The sequence below is a fragment of the Caloenas nicobarica genome, chromosome 5, assembly GCF_036013445.1.
Source record: "Caloenas nicobarica isolate bCalNic1 chromosome 5, bCalNic1.hap1, whole genome shotgun sequence".
Lineage (NCBI taxonomy): Eukaryota > Metazoa > Chordata > Aves > Columbiformes > Columbidae > Caloenas > Caloenas nicobarica.
In genome coordinates, this window is record NC_088249.1 from 24,590,056 (window position 1) to 24,612,044 (window position 21,989).

The following is a 21,989-nucleotide window of genomic DNA, read 5'->3' on the forward strand; positions in this document are numbered from 1 at the left end:
TCCAGCAGAGGCAGGGGACACCTTCATCTGTGCAGAAGCAAGAGAACTGACCAGGGAGCTGAGCACTAATGCCACAGCAGGAACAGCCAAGCCTGGGGCTTTCCCTCTCTTGGGCAGCCTGCCCTGACAGACCCCTCCTGCAGCAGCTTTCCACCCTTGGCCACCAGCTCCTGTGCTTCAGGGGAGGTTCAGCAGGACTGACCCTGTGGCCAAAGCCACGGCACGGCTTCTTGCAACACAGTGCCATGGGTGTCATCCAGGAGAGGCAAAAAGGGAAGCTTCAAGCATGGCAGCTGCACAACCCTCCTACAGCAAAACCCAACAGGGCAGATTAAGTAAAGCAGTTTCCTAGGCTGCAACATTTTAAGAGCTTGACTGTACATTCACTCTCTGGGTAATTCAACGGCCTCATTTATTGCATCTCCAGACAGAACACAGGCATTGCCCTTCCCCAGGCTCATGTATAAAGTCAAGGTGGCCCCTCTGTATCCTAAACCAGCACTGAGGGCAGCAAGCCTTAATCGGAACCTTCTCTTTCAATTTATTTGTGCAAGAGCAGTGAGACTCTTTGCCTTTCCTTCACAGTACAGGGAAGGGATTTTCCCTCTCCTCCTAACCTTCTACCTCCACTAGAGACAGAGGAAAGCTGACTCCATGCACTTGTTCATAGCTGCCAGGAAGCCGTAGGAACAAGTACTAGGAACTGCTCTCCTTTTCGTCTTTATGCCAGCTGTGAGTGCAATCGTTTTCCGTTAAAAGGCGTTGAGCTGGGAAGGGCAAACCATTCTCTGAAGTTGATGACAGAGCTGGAAAAACCCTGCCCTGATCCAGGAACGACTTCATACTGTTCCAACAGGGACAGGTCCTCGGGGAAACACTTAGCACCACAGACAGCTTTTGCTTTAGTTATTATCTCAACTCCTTTCTCCCTCTGCAACCCTGAACAGCCTTTTCCCCCACCTTTTGTCACTTACAAGTCTCCCCTGCTGTAGCAGGAAAAAAACCAATGTGGCTCCACACCTGTAGTTTAAGAGCCTGTCCCAGGTCTCCCTCTTGGCCATCATGCCATTTAGCAAACAGCAGGCTTTCCTCACCAGCTGTAAGAGTTCTGTTCCTAGACAAAGAAAAGGATGATTTCCAGTCCTGAAAACCTCATATTTGCTGGGAAGAGCCAATTCTGTGCCAAAGAGAGTGTGAGGACACTAGAGTTCACAACTAGAGAAGCCTCAGTTTCACCAGTGGTGGGCCCAGCTCCCATTTCCTCTTTTCTTTCCACCACCAGATAACAGGCTTCTTGCACTACCCTAGGGATGCTAGTGATACCCAAGTCCTCGCCCAGGAGCTGCTGCTCCCCCCCTCAAACACACCCCACCTCGCAGTCATTGCCCAGTTTTATTTCATTTAAAATCCGCTGTGTTAAATATTTTAGTTACAAGTTCTGTGTAGAGGGTAAGAGTAATAGACTCTGCAGGCACTAGCAACCCCCTCACTCCCCGATACATGTGTGCGCTATCAGATTAAGGACTGCCCCCCTCCCCCCAAAACCAGCAGCCTGGGGCTGGGATATACATGACACTTGAAGACCTGGCCCTCCCCAGCTGTCTGCTGGTGGCAGGCCAAGACCTCGCACGCAGGAAGCCAGCAGTCGGATCCACCGTCAGTGAACTCTGATTCCAGGAGAGCTGCTGGGGGTTGGCTCTTACCCCCGTGTTGGGCATGTGATAGTGAAGGGGTTGTCCCCCCAGGAACAGTGCTACCTCCACATGGTCATGGGCTCTGCCCACCCAGACATCAATTCACACCACAGTGACCAGGCTGGCGAGAGAGAAACAGTCTCCAAGGGAAAGCAGGGGAGCTGCTACCGCTGCCTTCCTGTCTGTAGAGGGAGTGTAACTTAGGGCGCTGCCAGAGGCATGACACCTACCTCAAGCCCTGCTCTGCTCTAAACCTCTGCTGCAAGTGGCCTGGGGTTCCCCAGGCTGCCCTTGCAAGGCAGACGACTGTGAAATTATTTCAGGCAAAACAGGGACAGAACAGTAGCCTTTCCTCTCCCCTTCCTCCCAGGAACCTCAGTGCTAGGAAATAAAGCTGAACCCGCCTCAGAGTGGCAGGGAAGGATACCCTAGCACAGCAGCAGCAAGCAGCTTCCAGTGGTATAGGACAAGCTAGAGGTGAGAGTTTGGTGCTGTGAGGGAGAGGATGCCATACAGACGGCTCTGGAAAGGCAGTGCCATTCAGCGGTTGGCCCACTGCATAGCAATTCCCCATGAGAAACTGAACATCCGTTAAACAGAATAGGAAAGGAGGTAGGAGCTATCCCCACAATTCCCTCTGGGACAGCTCCGATCACCGTGGAGGGAGGGAGACTGGAATCACCCCTGCCAGTTCCTGAATGCTCTGCATTGCCCCTGCTGGTACTGCGGCCCTGCCCGGGGTGGGTTGTGTGGGGGTGCGGCTGCTCTACAGGTCGAGCAGCAGCACGCGGGGATCCTCCACCGCTGCCTTGATCTTGCGCAGGAAAGTCACTGCCTCTCTGCCATCAATCAGCCGGTGATCGTATGTTAGCGCCACATACATCATGGGCCGCACCTCGACCTGAAGGGGAGGAATAAGACAGGCATCAGTAAGCTCAGCCTTACTGCCTGCATGATGCTCTCCTGGGAACTCAGGGCAGACTTGTTTTTTTCCTATCCTGAATCCAGGGCTCAGGCCCTCCTGGATGTGTCCTGCCTGGCAGGATTACCTACCCACTCACTCCCCCAGGCACTGATCACCACCCAGGCTGGATCCGCACCACACAAGACTAGGTCCCTTTCCAGAGCTGTTCTCCATCACAAAGGCTAAAGCCTCCTCCTCCTCCTCCCCACACCTAAGTAGATTATCCAGTCCTCCCCCTTCGCGGATAGGACAAGGCCCCCTGCACACCTCAGGCAAGTACCAGTGACAGCAAAGCTGCCCTACACCCATTAGTCTCTGCTCCTCCTTCCCAGTAGAGCCTTTTAGAAGTTGCCACCAACCCTCTAGAAAAAGCATATGGGCTATGGTCCTCATCCCACTGAGCCCTCCTCTCTGCTCACTGAAACCTCCTGTGCAGCTCCACCTACCTTGCCTCCCACAGCCACAGGCCTGTCCACGATGGCATGCATGCCTAAGATGGCAGACTGGGGTGGGTTAATGATAGGTGTCCCAAAGAGTGACCCAAAAACCCCTCCATTGCTGATTGTGAAAGTGCCGCCATCCATGTCTTCAATGGCCAGTTCATTTTTCCGTGCCTGCAAGAAAAAGTAAGGTCTTAGAAAGCCACACAGACACAGAGAGCAGAGGACAAGGGTTTGGATGTTCATCCTTTCCAAGAACAAATGCTGATGGCAAGAGCTTCACTTACTGATCTGTTCAGCTGAAAACTAGTATGAATTACATGAAAATGCATCCTGTCTTTAGATCTGAACATTTACTGGCTTTGGGGAAGGATTCTCTTGCCTTCGCTGCCAACTCTGGCTTTTGCAGGAGACAGACAGAGGGACTTCTATCCTTGGGCAGTTCAGTCTTGGTCTCTAAAGACCAGGGTGAAGACACACCGTATCACTAATGCATAGTTTGCAGTCTTCTGGAAGGGCAAGAAGTAGATAGGCCTATCCTGTAAGGCATGGGCAATGCTACAGCTGTAACTGGATCACTCCCCACAGCACAACTCAGTGTGTTAGAGGTCAGAGATGACAACACAGAGGGACTGATTCAATTCATGCATATTCAGCACCCTCGATTTTTCCCATTCCTCCCAACCCTTTTCAGAAAAATCTCCGACTTTCCTTACCTTCTCCCCCAGCTCATAGATAGCGCGCTCTATGTCAGCAAAGTTCATGTTTTCTACATTTCTCACAACAGGGACCACAAGACCCTAGGGAGAAGCAAAGAGCACGATCAGCAAGTCAGCACAGCCACACACAGATAACTGTTATCGGGCAGGAGCCTGGCCTCAGCCCAGCAGAGTTTCTGCCGCCTCCTCGGCCCGCAGCAGGTGGTTGGCAGAGCTGCCTCACGCCCTGGCAGCCAGCCGGGAAACCTGGCACAACACACACCAAAGGCCACATCATAAATGAGATCTTCTTTGCCTTTGTAAACACATCTCGTATAATCAGCCAAGCATGTCTGGATCCAGCTCCGCATCCATAAAAGCAGGTGAGGCACTGGGCAGAGTTCAGCTGCCTCCTCTTTCTGGGTGAGCAGAGTCCCTTTGTGCTGGACCTCCCCAGACTTTGGGAGCAGTGACAGAACTGCAGTCCTGGTCAAACCTCTGCCTCACAACAGAACCAACAAATTCAACATCTGAATCTCTACCCCATACTCTCCCTGGACAGAAATACCTCTTTGAAGCAGCAATGTGATTCACAGAAATGGTGGGACAGCACAGCAGGGCTAGCCGAAGGACAGGACATGCAAAGCTTTTACTGTCCATGACATATCCTCACAGGTCCATGAAAAAAAGGGTTTATTTAACTTGGCCTTACTCATCAACCACTGACATCTACACTGACCTTGTTACTACATCTCCTAGTACAGTGGCAGATTATTCTTGGTCCTCTGTCTTCTCCCAAAACCCATCTCAGCAGTCCACAGTATATCAGACATCTCATTCAGAAGCCCAGTCTCATCAGAAAGTTTCTGCTGCAGAGGAGCTCAAAGCTGAGTTGGCTCCGTGTATATGATCATCCCAGACCTGAGGCTGCAGGAATCATGGCCAAAGCATCCCAGGTACCTACCCGGGGAGTTGCCACAGCGACACTGATGTCCACATAGTCCCTGTACACAATTTCTTTGGTCGTGTCATCAATCACTAGGAGAAAAAAAGCTGTGTTACACATGCAATACCCAAGATCAAGAGTTCAACAGGCCAGAAGTAGCCACAAAATCATAACAGTTTGCTCATCTCTAGCTTAAACGTAACTCCAGAGAAGAATAAACCCTCACTGCACTTGCGGGAGAAGCATCAGGATGGACAGAAAGGAAACACAGTCCAGATGGTCAGTCCCCCTCAGTCATCTCCTAGGTTATTCTCCTCTTCTGGATTTGGGCAAGCACCTCTGACACCCCCAGGAACTGCATTGCACCTACAGCAGCCACCTCTACACCAACCAGCAGCTCTTTCCTCTGCAGGCTGTGTACACACAGCCCCAGCACCGCTCCTGGCAACCCCTTCCTAACAGAGCCCCTCTTGGCAAGCTGTCCTCTACCTACATCAGTGGCATGAGCAAAATCAGCTGCAGCACGTAGGATGGTCCTGCTTGCCCAGGCTATTAGCCCTGCCATGGACTTGGCCACCTGCTTTCCCCTCGCTCTGCTTTCCACCACATTTGCTGATGAGATGTGCAACTCGCCAGCAAGGGTCACCACTCACCTGCATTCACAACAGGCTGGTCCTGCAGAGCAAAGGCTGCAGCTTTCACAAAAGCTGACATGAAACCGAGCTTCAGGTTGTGCTTTTTCAGGAAGGGATCCTTGTGTACGGCTCTCATCTCCCGGATGTTGCTGTAAAACACATGGCAGTGCTGGTCAGCACGGAGCTCGAGAAAACACTGTTCCCTCACTCTGTAACAGATTTCAGTGCCAGCCCCAAGGACCACAAACCTGCACCACCAACTGTCAAAGCTCCAGTCTGATGAAAAAATCCTTCAAATGTCACAGGTGAAATGGGCTGAGGGTGGCTCTAAGGATCCTGCCTAAGGATCCAACAGGAACTGGTCCTGGACCACAAATTCAACAGGACAGGGTTAATCTGCTTGGCCCACACTGCCAAGCAGAAAAACAAGATGAGGCACAGTGTATTTCACACTTGGGCTTGATGTTGCCACCAATTCTCTGGAGACACCAGTGCTGATACCAGCGCAGCACGGCAGAGAGCAACTCCAGGGTGGCTGGGCTCGCCCTCGAAGGGTGAAAAACCAGGAAATGCCAAGAGCAGAAAAGATGCATGTAGAGATCAAGGGAAGCAAAAGACTTCAACCATTGTGCAAGTCCAGTGCCAGCCAGCACAACGATGCCCCCATATCCAACCCTTTGGCTTCGGGAGTTGAGCAAGTATGATCCAGGCGTACCCTCAACCAGACTAATCATGTTTCCCCACTGCTTCTATTTTTCAGAACTGAGGCCATTTAAGAAAAGTCAGCCAAGCCGTGGCTACAAGCTCTGCCTATTCCAGGCTTATACCAGATGCTGTGGAATTGCATAGTCCATCCCTTCCCCCTCCAGAGACCTTGAGTCTTTGAAGAGACAGTTTCAGCAAGGGGCAGGGGTCTCCACAGTTTAGAGTGTTTGTTTTCCTGCACCTAACCTTGTTTAGGGCTAGGATTACTGCCCAAAGACATTAGTGCCTCCCAAGACACAAGGACTGCAGCAATGAGGACAAGGTTTGCTATGAAACTGGCTCATTATGGCTTCCTCCTTTCAGACACTGACCCCCACGGGAAGCAGGAGGCCCCAGTGCAGGCCCTCTCCAGTCAACCTCACAGCAATCAATCCAAACTAGATTACCAGATGCAATGAGAGCCGGAGGCCAGCGTAAAGCGACACCTCGATGAACCTCTGAGAGGAGATAAAGCTGCAGCACTTCCACTCCAATCAAGACTATTTTGCCAACCTTATTGTTCTGAGACCCAAATATTTACATGTTTTGTCTTAAGGAGCAGAATAGGATTTCACAAGGCAATTTGATTTGGGCACAATTTCCCCTTAATGCACTGTAACATAAGCTGCCCACCCTCCAAAGCCATTAGTGCGCTCGGTCCATGCAAGCACTTGAGTCAGGAGACCCCCACATGCCCGAAGGGGATGGGGAAGGATGCTAGTCTGCCTCTGGAAAGCTGCACCATCCGAGAGCAAGGGCCTCAGATATATTTACTGCTCACCTGAAAGGATGACGAGCCCTGGAGAACTACCCATGGGAAGCAAAATATGCCAACCTCCAACACCAGTAATCTGGTGGGGCCGCAGAAAGCAGATGCTTCATCTTGGTGTCTCCTGACAGCCACTATACAAGTGACACTAGTCACTCCTGCTCTTCTGCTCAAAATCTACCAGTCCTCAACCAAGAAGCACACAGATGAAGAACCAGGTTCCCCCTCCTACAAGCAGCAGATGACTCCCAAGGAATGACAGACAGGTCGTTAGGACGCTACATACCCCTCACGCCACAGCACCAACATGGCCTTGATGGAGCTGTGCAGATGGTGGTACACAGCTAAGAAAGAGGCCCCAAGGCACATTGCTGTTCTCTCCAAAGAGAATCAGCAAGGTCTTGGCTGGTATTTAAAAAAGACTGCCTGCATCTGTTTCTACTTGTAAAGGGAAAAAGAGGTCTGCTCCTCACCTCATATCAATCTCATTGAAAGTGGTCAGCATGGCACAAGTATTCTGAGCCTCTTTCAGCCGCTGAGCAATACGTTGACGCATCCTATTCATCTTCACCTGAAAATTAAAAAGATATGAGCAGAAGTTGCCTCAAGTTCACCCAAGGGACAAAATGCAGAAGAAACTCAAAAGACCCTTTTTCTTGCCATCTGGTTGACTAGCAAGGGATGCCTATGGCCTAGGTTTTTGCTCCAGGTCTCCCTGAGGAGCATGACAGGCTGTGGAGCTGATTTCACTACGGAGCTGCTCAGCTCAGCAGTTTTCAGCATGAGACAAATGTGGGGAGAGCGAGACTGCTAAGCAGGCAGGCTGCTCAAACAGGTTATCTTAAGAACACACAAGGCAGGTGCAGCAGCCTCAGCACTTTGCTGAGAGCTTGTGGATGGACCAAGCTGATCACACTGAGCCTTCTGTGCTCAGTCAGGAGAGCTCAAACAAGACTTCTACCTAGAAAAGACCTGAGTCATATTTGACCTGGGTCTTCCTCCACCCCATCTCTAAGTGGTGCCCCCATGTAGAGCATCTCTTCGTCACAGGCCCACCGAGCTGGGTGTGAACAGATAGATATGGACACATCCAAAGAGCTTCAGGCTTATGCCAGAACAAGTTGTCACTCAGCAACCGAAGTGCTGGCAAGGACCCTATTCCCGCAGCTTACCCTATGCTCTGATCTGGCACCTTTGCTGGGCACTGCCTCCCCAGGAGGAGCTGCCGCTGGGGCTGCAGCTGGCTTCACTGCAGACACTGAGGGTAGAGAACACATCAGTCAAAAAGGGAAGCCAAGGCTTCATCACAACACCCTGAGGTAGAAAGCCCATTTGAGCTCCTTGCTCAAGCAACACAGAACAGAAGCAGCCTTGAACTGGGCTGTGCAGGTACCAGGCAGAGCTGAGCTCTCCAGCCTGGAGCATGCAGGGCTATAATACAGGGAGGTCTTCACCATAAACGCCACACTGTTTGTTGTCTTTAACCTTACACACTCTCCCCAAGGAAAAGAGCCTTGAAAATAGGAGAAAACAGATGCTGCCTCACCTGGTTTGCTGTCGATGGGCTGAGCTGACACAGGTGGCACTGGTGGCATTGTAGTGGGAATTGGTGCTGCAGCAGGTGGAGGAGCAGCTGCAGCTACAGGTTCAGGGGCTGCAGGAGGAGGAGGAGGAGGGGCTGCTGCTGGTTTGGCCTTGGCAGGAGCAGCTGAAAGACAAGGAAGAACCATGGTAAGAGCAAAGACAGCTTCTACTGTCAGGGATCCCTGAGTCCAACCAACCTGATAAAAGCTGACCCTCTGGGAGAGTGCCTTATGTTCTCAGCGCTACTGAACTGATCGGAGCCACCACAAGAGGATCCCATGGTGAAAGTGTTTTACTCATTGACACCCTAGATCTCCTCATTGTGCAGGAGACTGGATGCTAAAGAGGGTGGAGAAGGGAATCGTATCCGAGGAATCCTCAACTGATTTTAGCTTAGAGCTGCAGTCTCCTCCAGAAGGAGCAAAAGAAGAACTCCCCTCTCAGAAGGACTAAAATTATGCTTTGTTAATGGACAAAAGGAGTATTTTCTTCCAGCTACAGAGGCAGATGGAGGAAACACTTAACCTCTCTCAGGATCCCCCTAAATGCCTTGATTCCATCTTCAGAAAAAGATTGGTGGAAACAGGAAGGCTTGCGCAAGTTACGCATGCCTGACTTACCTCCAGTTTTCCTGAGTTTGAACAGAGGTGTCCCCCCTTCCACTTTGCCACCATCGGGTACCAAAAGGGCTTCAATCACACCAGCTGCTGGGGCTGGAACTTGCACTGATGTCTGCAAAAAGGAAAATCAGTTAAATTCCTCCAAACATTGGATGGAGAACAAATGCCCAAGATACCAATACGCACAGATACACATAATTTGGCACAGACAGCAGCTCTGTCTCGCACCATTTGCAGCAGTTTTCACACTCTCCACTGGGATTTTGTGCCAATACTTAGAAATTTTAGGAGATGCTGGCAGTGTAACATATAGCTTGATCTTCCTGCTCCAGGGTACAATCAAGAATTGACCTACTGCCAGCATCTTCCTGACAGCAATACCCAAAGCAGAACTTGGCAGGGAGCTTTAGCAAGAACTTCAAAGCTTAAGAGTCCTTTAAGGAGTGAGTAAATTTAAAGGCTAAATTTAAAACAATCTGAAAACACCCTATGGCTCTGCAGATTTCTCCTCTGTTTAAACACAAATAGGTTTCAAAGCTTAGAGGACCAAATTAGAAGGAAGAGTGGAACTGCAGCTGCAACAAACATCAGCACCACTGGTGCTTACTCAAGTGTATGAGGAAGAATTATCAAAGAATTCTCACTTAAGGCACAGCCAGCTTTCATACTAGATGAGAAAAGATTTTCTCTGTGAAGGGAGCGGAAGACACAGGCAGGGCCTGCAGGCTCCAAGAGCACTTAGCAGGAAAGGAGCCGTACAGGGTACCCGCTACAGAACTAGAAAAAGTTTTGGTCCAGAAAACTCCTACCTTGTCTGTTTCAATCTCACACACCACTTCATCTTCCGCCACTGTGTCTCCAACAGCTGAGTGACAGATATGAAGACCACTGTGAGGAGGGAGGTGTGCTCTGGCCTCCCCTCTTAACCCACAGCAGTCTCCCCCAGTAGCCCAGAATTTTATCATCCCAGTTCTCCACAACTTCTAAAGAAAAGTCTAGCTCAAACAATCAATCTACTGAACAGTCAGAGTCTGATTCCAGTTTAGACATCACCCTTCGCCCAACATCGCCCATGCCAAAGAGTTATCGAGGCAGTAACTGCTATTCTTACTCCTTAGGAGAACTGCAATTAACTGCCTCATTTGTCACAGATGGCAAGACAGCAAGCAGGCTGGGAGCCTGTGAACTACAATCCATCCCTAAACTGTCCAGTGCAGCAGCAACGGTGCTGAGAATTTCAGGGACGAGGCAACTGCTTACCTTTCTCCCACCTGACATCTCCTTCTGTGACTGACTCTGCAAAGGCTGGTGTGTTCACTGTAATCACGTCATTCCCTGTGAGACAGACAGACTTGAATGCATTCAGAGCTCAAAAGTTATGGCATTGCTTCATTCTTGTCACCAGGTCTCTGGTACAGAAGGTAGGTCAACATACACCAAATGCTGGCCGCCTTCTTGCTTCAACACTGATCGACATCTAACCACAAGAGAAATTCCCACTTGACTGAAAGTCACATTGTGACAGGAACACCAGACAAAATCTTTAGGGCCCCATGACATAAACCCTCAGCCACCCATCGAGGTGGGACAGCAGTGGGCCTAAACCAAGGATGGAAGAGGTGGCTTCAGCTGGTGTCAGGACAGCAACAGGCAGCACAAGAGCCATCCCACTGACTCCTGACTTTTTACTTACCACGTACTGCAGTGGTTCTGAAGTAACGGACAGTGAAGACACTGGAGCTATTTACTCTGTAGAAAGAGAGAAAGGTATGAACACAGAAGTACATTGCTCTACAGGCTGCTGGCACCAAGCTCAAGTACAGAACTTACATTTGCTTAACTGATCTGAAAGGCTGCTCAGCTGTTCTGATGCATTTGTTTCAAGGGGCTCCTACTTACTGTTCATGCTGCAACAACCCCACTAAGAAAGGAAACATTACAGCTTACTATCACTAGTGCCCTCAGAAATTCAACGAGAACTGACATTTATGGAATTTTAATTTAGGAAGACAACCCAACAGAATCCCTGTGGTCTGAATACTGATAAAAGGGTGACCTAGCCATCCCAACCTATGCCCAAGACTAGCACAGTAACCAATTTTACCTCCAGATCAGGACTGTCATCTCTACAGAAGTTGCTAGACTGTGCCAGAAAAAGAGAAAGCACCTTAAATTGCCTATGTCAACACAACCATGAGACAGCTATTTCTCTCCACCACGTCTCTTCACAAGGAGCTGGAAATCCCAAGTGTTCCAAAGGATGTTTTTTACACCTACTGACACCACATCTGGAAACCTAAAGTAAAAGCGCTTTAGCATTTCTGCTAATGCAGGCTACTTGGTGCAAAGAGATCAGCATTTAGGGCTTTTATGGATACACTATTAATGTTATTTCCCTAAACACATTTTTACAAGACCAGTTCTGCAATGCAAATCTTGCTGTATGAACAACAGCTTCCTGAACCACCCCACTTCTGACAGAAGTCCTTCCAGGAGGCCACCATAGAGCAAACAAGACTCTAGTCAGTTAATCAAAGGGTAGAGATCCATTTATCACCAGTCTCCTCATTCCTGTCCCTTCCCTGCCTCGGTATCTGGTTTCAAACAAAGCTTATTTTCTTTAAGCATGTCACGGTTCCTGACCCTCAAAACCTAGATTTTGTAAGGGTAGCTCCACGCTCCTACTATATGTACAGGGATTTTATGACAGCCAACCATATTCTGCCTTCCAGCCCCCAAATCTTACCAGGGCTGGAGCAGCCCCAGCCTCCCCACATCGCAGCTGTCCTGGGGATACTTACACAAGCTTCCTGCTGTTGGTGTAAGCCAGTCCCTGGCTCCCAGCCACACCTGTGAATGAGAATGGTGTTACCCCACAGGAACGTTACCCAGCCTTCCAGCCCTCGGGTGTCCCTGCCAGGTAAAAGAGTGCAGAGGATACCACTGTTCACCCTGAAAAAAACCTTGAGACTAAGTGGAGAATATAACAGTATAGAGGTACTCCAGTGCTACCAAACCTGCCCAGAGCATGCCGAAAACAGTGGTCTTGCCTTCATCTAGATTTACAGAGGTGGGAGAAGCAGTTACATCTTGACCACAAGGCTAATAACTCTGAAAAGGCTAAACAAAGCAGCAGCTGCCCCAGTCAGAACAAAACTAGGAAACAGCTACAAGGGACATCTCCAGGACTGCTAAAACCTCAGTTGCTGCTGAGTTGCCCTCACCAACACAAAGCAGTTTATAAGAGAAGCAAGGCAATCAGTTGCCTAACAGGCACCCCCAGGAAGCCTCACAGTTGCATGGACAGGTAAGGAGGAAGAAAAAGAATGAAAACAAGATGTAGGGCAGAGTAGCAAACCAGTATCATCCCTCTTCTCTGTCCACCCCCTATCCCAGGAACACTTCTTTTCCAAAACTCACAGCAGGGAGCTACTTGCATAGATTCTCAGTCTCACATAGCTCCTGCCCCCTCCCCACACTGCTCACTGCCCTCAAACTGCAGTTTCTATTATGAACTGAACCCCTGTCCTTTGTCTCTTTCAGGGCACTGGGCAGTTTTCCAGACCAATCTTAAAGAGAGTCAGCATAGCAATAGGAGAACATAATTATCTCAATTACACAACACCAGAAGGAAGAACCATTTCCATACTTGATTTTTTTTTTTAAAGCAAAACAATATTTACACCATCCCCTACTAAAGAGCTGACACTGGAGCTCTAGAAAGCAGAAAAGGTAAGCAGATTTAACTGGTTTCTCAAAGCGGAACCAGGAGTGATGTAATGCTGTATAAACACAGAACAGCTAGAAAAAACAGAGGTCTGGGAAAATCCGGTTTAAGCACTGAAGAGGAGTTCACAGGCATACTAGATTTGACATGCCACTTAACATTCACCCATCATTTTCAGAGGAGTTTATTAGAGATCCAGGCTCTGCAACAGCACGTGCTTCAAGTGCTGCAATGCTTGAAATATACTGTGCTGCTACTGTGAAATCCTCACCAGAGGTGAATGGATGGGGCAGCATGTACATTAGGCAAGGGGGGCACTCACATGGAAACACAGCTAATTTCACCAACTGTTTCTTCATTACATCATTGAAAGAAACAAACCCCAATGAAACTTATTACCAATTGCCATCATCAGCTCTGTTCTGTCTAGGTAGTTGGAAATGAAATAAAAGTGTAAGACTCACCAGACAGAGAGCATCTTGCCAGAGTACAGTTCCCCTGTCAGAGAGAAGAGGAACTATCAGTACTGCAAAAAGACAGACCCACCCTAGAAGGACTTTAGTTTTCCCACAAGACCTGGATAAGAGATGAGACCCACCATTCCCACACTCCAGACACACTACAACCCCATAGTGTGCAAGAGAAGATGGTGAGAGCATCTACACCCTTCTCTTTGCTTTGGCTGTTTCCAGAATGCTTTCCCATGGAGTGACGTTGAACTTGACGCACTTCATTTTCAGTTGCGGCTCCAGCTGTTTTGACCTTCTCACGCACACTTTCCTCTTTAAGAAAGAACAGATTTCTAAAGACACATTCACTAAAATTTGCTATGAATGAGAAGGTCAAAGGTAGCTACTGGATATCATGAAAAAACATGCCATGATGTTTACTCCTACAGTCATGAATGCAGTATCTGGGATTTTTTGTTTGTTTATTTTAAGGTTATGGAGCCTTTGAACTCCAGAAGGCCAGAATTTCCTTCAATGGCAAAATTTCTACTGCCTTCAGTGAGCCAGGAATTCCACCTTCTGGTGATGTTTCCCTTCATACCCATGTAATCATTGACTCTACTCCTAGCTCAGCATAACATTCCTCAAAAGTAAAAGACATATTCCGGTTACTTTCCCTGTTGTTATTATACATTTCTTCAGCATCGAACCTGCAGATCTGGAGAACCTAAGAACTCTTTAAAAGCTATAGGAAAATATCACAGTAACCATGACTAAAATGCAGTTTGGAAGAGCTGCTACTCAACAGCTCAAAGCACCCTTATCCAGGTGCTAAGCTAAGAAGTAAAAATTAGATTTCATTCACATCTTCAGTGTCTGAAGTGAAGTTTGCGTATAAGCCTTGATTTCAGCTTCACCAGAGCAAGCAGGATGGGATAAAACTGATCTTAAATATCGAAATAATTCGTGGAGCTGCGTGTGATAACACAACATAGAGATCAAGGACCAAAGAGACACTTAAGTTTGTCACACCATCTACAGGACTGAGCACTGTAGCATACAAAAATACATTCACTGAACACTTCATACCATCAAAGCTACTAACACGCCTGGAATCAACCCCTTGACAATTTAATTATCCAAACTTATTGGCTTCTCAGATATTAACACAGAGTCAAGTCAGTGATCAATGGGCAGTTCAACAGGGCTATGATTAGCTCTGCCGAGGATGCAGGCAGCCAGGGTGACTCGCTTCTAAGCCAGCCTGGGTCTGGCAGAGCTCAGGAGCTCCAGCACAGCCCCACGCAGCCACCCTGCCTGCCAGCCCACTGCAGGGACCAGCCAGCCTGGACCCACCGTCCTGCAAAACTGGCTTCCGGCAGGGCCAGCTGGAGCCCCTGCCCCAGGCCTGACTGGCAAAGGGAGAGCAGGGAGCACTGTGCAGACTTTGCAGAGTCATTGTGAAGACTACAAGGCTTAATCTTGGTGCAGCACCAGTCCCCTGCGAACTCAGATCTGGTTTGTGTAGAGCCAGTCCTAGGCTAGGATCAGTAAGGCGAACTTCAGCTTAAGCACCACAACCCTCAGCACGTGTTAGTTCCTGTATTGATCAAATTCTTCCCACTTCCCATAGTGTCACAGATAATACGAAGTCAATCACAAATAAAATATCAAGTGACCTGAGCTCCCCTCTGCCCATCAATGTTTTCCTGGGTGCTTTATAAAAAAACTGGTTAAAGGTATTCCTCACATTCCAGACAACAACTTGTTAAGAAAGAATAACATCTCAGACTGAAGCAGAAACAGCGAATTTTATTTGCTCTGGACCAGTTTACTGTAAGGTTAAAAAAAAAGTTTAGAAGGCTTGTCCTAAAATAAGTCAGTTTGACAAAACACATCTGCAGCTCTGTTCCGAGAAAGGTGCCAAGTCTGTGTGACACAACTGCTGCAAAATTAAGGAAAAAAATGGTACCGTTCTACCCTTCTGTCTTTTAGGTTAAGAAATGAAGGAAAGAGCTCTAATATGAGCTGATAGCCACTAATAAAAGATACTGAGATTCCTCTGTCTTGTGTTCTGCAGTACCGCTATGCATCCACCTCTTAACTACAGTACCTCGGAGATGCACGTGCAGCTCTAGGAGATGCCTGACAGGGCTGGTTCCTGTTCCCTCTTTCCCTGAAGGAATCACTGTGATTGTACCTGCTCCTGGTATCACCTGGCTAAATCTGCCCTCTGTCTGATCTTGGAGCTTCTTCAGTTAAAATGGAAACATTTAGGTTTTGCTAACTGGCATTAGCACTTCGGGTCACTTTAAAAAGAGCCTTCACTTGGAGAAATAAGTCTTGGTCTAATTAGTCAGTGACTCATGTACCAAGTGATTAATTTTTTCCCCACGTTTCACATGACTTCTTAGAATTGTTTTTACAACTGTTATTATGCCAAAGCAGCCCTGGAACACGGTGTCCCAGGCCACACGTTTCAAGGAGCAGCCACCTTCCAGTAGGTCACTACACACTGAAATACACTATGGAATAAATCAGTTAAAGCGACAGCCTGTATACCCAAAGATTTCCTCTCCAACAGCAGGAGCAGGGACCACTTCAGGTGAGGACATGAACTGAACAGGCAGGTACAGTTAATTTCAACAGAGGCAAAACAGAAGCCAGGTGCTGGGTGACTCTGATGACAGGCAAAGCAGCATTTGGTTCTCCAGCCCCGGCTTCTTCAAAGCAAAGAAGCTGCTGCTTTAAAAACAAGGATGAACGCAAACCACTACTACAGACAAAAAAACCTCTGCACATCTTTCATCAATTTTAACACAATTATATAGAGCACGGCAGGGCAGATGCTAAGATGGGATGGAGATAACAATGCTGAGCAGCAGAGGATACTGTTACTGAGAGAACAGGCTGAAAACTCCTCCAGCATGTGGGGAGGATCAAACAGGGAAGAAAAAGTTCCTTACAAAGTCTTCCCCAGATAAATAAAAGGACTTGATTCTCAAAGCTCCTGATCAAACTATCATTTTTCAGACAAGCTCTTCTCTGGACTGTTTCAGGTCATCCCTCAACAGCTGCCTCCCCTCTACTACGCCAAGTCTTACAGGCTCAGATGCAGGATATTGATGTGCATTCATGATTTCTACTTGATATATGAATCCAGGACCTTCTTCTGTTTTATGATATCATAAAATTCCAGACAACCCTTCCCTACCTTTGTTGTTTTTTGCTGACTCCACTATTCTTCCATTCAACCCTACACTTCTGAATTTTGTACATGTCAATTGTTCTCGCTTCTCTCATCAGAGGTTTGCCACGTTCTGGTGTTTATTTCTGTCTCTCCAAAAAGCCTGTATCATCCCCTTCATCAAAACTTACTTCCCATATCCTTTCTCAAATGGAAATCAAACTACTACCACTATCTTGATTTCTCAACTTTCCCAGTACATTTAACGGGTTAACTAAAGTTATCTCCCCTTCCTAGTACTCAGCTATAACCTCCTGATTTGCAGACTACTTTTGTAAAAGGTTTGAATACTCCATCTGGCTTCCCCCTTGTTCTGTATAATTACACAGCACCACTGAGAGCTGACAAAGTTTAAGTATGGTTGGACTGCCACTTAAATAAGCTTTTTTAAACTGCACTACAATCAACTTGTATCTACATATACGTATAGCAAAAGAAAACTACGTAGTTAATTATAAATTGTTTATAATGGAGTTTTATATATATATACAGACATAATTATAAACACAAACCTTTTTGTAGCACCCAGAGACGAGCATTTAACATACAACAGCCCTACGGGGATGCATGACATAGTTAATGTCCAGCATTACAACTGGCTGTCAACACTTGCTCGCCTACATTCACACGATGGCTAAAATCAAATCTCATGCTCTAAGGCTTCAGCTGGTCACATGGAAGAGACCTTTTTCCTCCTGTAGGTTAGCATATACGTGTATGCACACGCATGCACGCATACACGTGTGCGTACACCGAGCTTGCAGCGCGCTGTGAAACGGCCGATGCGGCAGCAGCGGCAGCCGCCGGCGGGCCGGGCGCAGCCCCGGTGCTGGTTCCAGCGGCTCTGGCTGTCACACACCGCTCGCTGCCGCCTGCAGCGGCTCAACGGCTGCTCTGAGAACCGAGAAGTTGAATTAAATACGCAAACAGACACCGGTTTATTTGCCGTTCCGGCACCGGGCTGACGGCGGCGGGAAGGGTCTCTGCCGGTGAGGCGAGGGCTGCCAAGCGGCTGAGGCAGAGAGGCGCCCAAAAGCTCCGGCCCATCGACAGGCGCGGACGGCGAAGCCCAAGAGCGGCGGTTTCCAGCGGCTTTTCCCCGCTGAGAGCCGCCGCTTTTCGCGGCGGGGCGGCGGGCCCGGCCCGGGGCAGCGGCACACGGTCCGGCGGCGCCAGGCCCGGGCAGCGGCAGCGCCGCGCTCACCCCGGCCCCCCGGGGGGGCACCCGCCGCCCCTCCCCGCCCTCAGCGCGCCCCAGCGGCGGCGGTGCCTCGCGGCGGGGCTGGGAGGGGACGCGTCCCGGTGCCCTTGGCGGCGCCGTCCCCGCCCGCCCGGCCGGCCAACCGCCGCCCTCCCTCCTCCCTCCGCGCGGCCGGTGCCCGCAGCGGGCAGTACCTGCCGGAGGGCGCGCAGCGAGCGGCCCAGCGCCCGGCCCAGGCAGCGGGACCGCCACAGCAGCAGCATCGCGGCGGCGGCGGCGGCGGCGGGAGGAGCCGGAGGGCGGACACCGGAAGCAGGCCCGGCGCGAGCCGGAAGCGCGCAGGACCGGACGAAGCTCTCCGGACGGGGCGGGGGGAGCAGGGCCGGCACCATGGCGGGCGGGGGGGCTGGGGCAGGAGCAGGCCGTTACGCGTCCCGTTACCTATGAGTTATGCTACCTACGATTCCTCGTACGAAACAGACTTGTGTATTGCCACAGGGTGCCGGTTTGTGGCGCTCCTGGCCGAGCCAGCCCTGGCTGGCTGCAGGACAGCTGCACGGGTGCCCTTCCTGCTCGCCTTGGTGGTGGTTTGGGCTGGTGTGGGATGATGCGGCCGCAAGCGTGAAGCCAGCGGGGGGTTGCACGGTTAGAAATGGGCAGGGAGGTCATCTCACCGTGGCAAACAGGCAAACGAGTCCACACGTAAGCCCCGCTCCTCAGATGTGGCCTGTATGTTGGAAACATTTGAGAACCCCTCGGCTAGGGTCTGTTTTTTGCCTGCTGCCGAGTGGGGAAAAAACTCAAGGAACCCATTTGCAGAATCTGAGAATTAGCCTGGCATAGTCATAAAAGGCTGTCTGGCAGCCAGGCATCTCTCGAGGAGCCAAGTCCTGGTTATGCACGTCTTTAATTTAGCTATCGCTTAAAAATTTATAAATTCAAAATAGTCTGCTAATATAAATTCACAGCCAACATCCTTGGGATCATTTTCAAAGAAAAGAGGTTGAATAAAAATCAACAGAGGATAGCCTCTGAGGCTTTGATGCTGCGCTGACCACTTTAATAAAAGGCAACTGAGCCAGAGAGGCTCCCTGCCAGGGACTTCTCCACTGTGTCTTTCGAGGGCTGATAACCTTGAACGAGACCACCTGATGTCAAATGCTTTTAACCACAGCCTCCTGCCTACCAGATGAACACACCAAACATCACCAGGTTCAGTGAGCGCATGGAGGCAAAGGAGACCAAGCCCCAGGAGCGGCACACGTGGGTAGGCTTTGTGCACCCACTCGCAGCTCCAGCACGAAGCATCTCACAGCCACCCATGCCCCTGGGGCGGGTGGGTTTGTCTTGGGGCTGGGGTCAGGGTGTGCTCAGTCAAGAGCAGTGCGGGCTCTGCTGCCTGCAGCAGCGTCCCTAAAGTGCCATGTGGTGTACCTAAAGCACCCTGCGATAAGCAAGTGACTTGTCCTTGCTGCTTTTCCTGTGTTGTTCCATTTTCTGGCTACATCCTACACTGAAACGCCTCTGTGTCCCTGTGGCACGGGATATTGGAATGCCTGGGCACTTGCCGTGGGAGCTGGGCAGCACCTGGAGCTCCAGGCCAGCTCCTTCCTTGCCTGCGGCACTGCTTACCTCTAGCCCAGTGTGTTTGCGTCGTGTTCACCATCCTGGCTCCTGGATGGGGTTTCCAGGCCAAATTCTAAGAGGGAACTGCTCGTCTGGCCCTCTGCCCCCCTGAGCAGCCGGTGGCTCGGCACCAGCCCTTGCGCGCCCGACCCCAGGGGCCGCGGGGCGGGCAGGCGGCCGGGCGGCAGCCAGGGTGGCTGGCCCCCGGGGCTGGACCTGACCTCCTGCACGGCCATCTGCATATTCAGGAGTCGTTCCCCGCCGGTTGGCTGCCTCCGGCCTCCCACTCCCTGTTTAAAGGACCTGAGCGCAGCGGGAGGACGCGGGCGCTGGTTCTGCGGTGCCCGGTCCCCTGCCCTGGGGTGCGGCCCTCCCGGCACCCCGGGCTGCGGGCGGGGGGGCGAGCGGCTCGGCCGAGAGCGCTCGCTGAAGACGGAGGGATGCGGCGGCCGGGGGCGGCTCTGGGGGGATTTGCGGTGCCGGAGGGGCGGCAGGCTGCTCCGTGCCGGCTCTCCCACTCAGGAACACCTGGGGACCTTACATCGGGTGGCTCCCGTTTTGGGGAGGACACAACTTGCCTTCTCTTCTGAGCACCCGTGTTCCATTCCTCGGTCTTTTTCTTCAGGTAAGAGGAGTGTCAGCTGCTTTTTAGTGTTTTGGAAGGTGGCACTGGTGAAGGCTGGTAGTGAGGAGCTGGAGCACGATCTGCTAACTCAGCGGGGAAAGGGCTGCATCAGCGGGAGCGGTTTGCTCAGGGCAGGACCTCCTGGTCCTGTGGTGCTGGGGACGCTGCAGGGGGGACCCGAGGCCACCCACGACAGGCTGCCATGGCCGGGGACCGCAGGCTCTGCCCCCACTCTCCAAACCTCTGGCAGAAAGCTGGTGGTGCTGGAAGCCTCAGGCAAACGGAGGACTTCTTGCCAGCTCTGAGCTGATCTGGGGCTGGGAAGCCTCAGCACCGGGGAACGGGTAAGCTCCCTGACCTTGCTGTTAAAAACACAGAGAAGATGAGAAATTGTGACCAAGTTCCACATGAAGGTGTTTTTGTAACAAACTGATGCGTCTAAAAGTGAAGTTGCAGGACCAGCTGTGTTGTGCCTATGCCATGTGGAAAAACTTAAGGGTGGATGAAATCTATGACTATGTTCTGTTTGCTGTGTGGCTTTGTTGGCAGCGGTGGGCAGGCGAAGAGGCAGCCGCAGGCGATGGTGCAGCTGGTTATACAAGGGTGGTGGGTGATGCTGAGGGCTCCTGGCATCCTGGCCTTGCGCTGGCTGCGTGTAAAGCAAGCAGTTTGAATGTCCCTCACGACAGACTGTTAGAAAAATGAAATGGTTGGGAGGGGTGGGGAGATAACATGGGAGAGCAATAAGTGGTATCAGACAACCCAGAAAATATTTGGTTTTTGTCAAGACTAGGGCTCTGCAAAAAGTAGAGCTCTCCAAGATACCTGCCTGGAATAAAAGGCTGTTCAAAGAAAGGCAACTTGCTGAAAAGCAGTGAGTAGAAACCCATTTTCTACACTGCTAATTAGCCCAGGGGCTCGCCGTGGGGCAGACAGCCATGGGGACAAGAGACTGATGGTATAGCAAGTACAGCAAAAGAATCTCGGACACTTTAAAGGTTTCTGGAAAAGACACAAACCATCCTACTTCAAGGATGAAAAGCTACTGCTAATTAATGTGGGTGAGGGAGAAGCATCCCAGAGGGATGGTTACTGTGTGATTGCCCAGGAGATGAGCTTTTGTGCCTTCTTTCGTGAAGCCGTCCCAGCAAGTGAGCAAGCAGAGGGGGTGGATCCCTGCCTAGAGTCAGCACGACAATTTTAAGCCAGGGGCTGCTGGCTCAGTAGTTTTTCTCTTTCCCGGTAATCCCCATCCCCATTCTCACTTCTTTTTTTTCTGTGTTTTAACAAGTGCTTAGGAGCACCATGCTGCGTTAGCCTGAGCATCCCAGTGTGTCCCACTTGCAGCAGGTCACATTACACTTTCACCCTCACTGTGCTCCTTTCCACCAGCCTGTTTGTGCCACCCCGGCCACCCAGCAGTGTTGCCCATCACCCTGCCCTCTGGGCTTTAGCGATGGCAGAAGCAGCAGCCATGCCCTGGCCTTGCTGCTATGTGCTGTGGATGCCTTCCCCAGGGATGTCGCTGCCATCCCTGTGCCCTGCCAGTGCTTGGGAACATCCCAAACCACCTTTGCCCAGGCGTGCATGGCAGAGGGCTCTGTCCGGTGCTCACCACCCTGGTACCCAAATCCCTAAGCCCAGAGCGGGGGTTGCCTGAAGGCCTCCAGCCTGGTTGCAGCCAGCGGTGTGGGGAGTCTGCACTGCCAGACCCATCCAGGGCTCAAACTGTGTGAAACGAACTCCAGGCACCGTGACTACCTGGCTGGTGGGTGGCAGTTGTGACAGTGTCCAGGGCGTTGCTGGTGTCCTGCAACACCCAACAGCCTGCTCATGGGTTTGGCAGTGCCAGGAGCAGGGAACGGTCTGGGAACAGGGATGCCCTGGGAGGAAAATCTCTGGCCATGTGCATGCAGAGCTGCTGTATGATGTCCTGCCCGCTGACTTTTCTTGCTCTTTCTCCAGCTCCACACCTCTAGCAGGCTGAAACCTTGAACACCTGGGAAGTCCATCACTGGAA

General features: G+C 50.7%; 1 protein-coding gene across 1 annotated transcript; it reads right to left on the reverse strand.

The window, feature by feature from the left end:
* Positions 1-394: 394 nt before the first annotated feature.
* Positions 395-18,029, reverse strand: DLST (dihydrolipoamide S-succinyltransferase). Its single transcript, XM_065636355.1, has 15 exons — positions 17,913-18,029; positions 13,286-13,319; positions 11,896-11,944; positions 10,788-10,843; positions 10,355-10,429; positions 9,904-9,959; positions 9,095-9,206; positions 8,437-8,598; positions 8,063-8,148; positions 7,364-7,461; positions 5,396-5,526; positions 4,761-4,834; positions 3,815-3,898; positions 3,105-3,272; positions 395-2,595 (listed from the first exon to the last, which is right to left on the reverse strand). The coding sequence occupies exons 1-15, from the start codon at positions 17,979-17,981 to the stop codon at positions 2,461-2,463; spliced, it is 1,389 nt and encodes a 462-aa protein (XP_065492427.1). The 5' UTR covers positions 17,982-18,029; the 3' UTR covers positions 395-2,460.
* Positions 18,030-21,989: the final 3,960 nt, after the last annotated feature.

Excerpts from the sequence above, each read along its gene's own strand:
- DLST (XM_065636355.1), bottom strand. The coding sequence starts at position 17,981 with ATGCTGCTGCTGTGGCGGTCCCGCTGCCTGGGCCGGGCGCTGGGCCGC. Across the intron at positions 13,320-17,912 it reads CGCTGCGCGCCCTCCGGCAG|GGGAACTGTACTCTGGCAAG; the intron begins GTACTGCCCGCT and ends TCTCTCTGACAG. Across the intron at positions 8,149-8,436 it reads GCCCATCGACAGCAAACCAG|TGTCTGCAGTGAAGCCAGCT; the intron begins GTGAGGCAGCAT and ends CTCTACCCTCAG.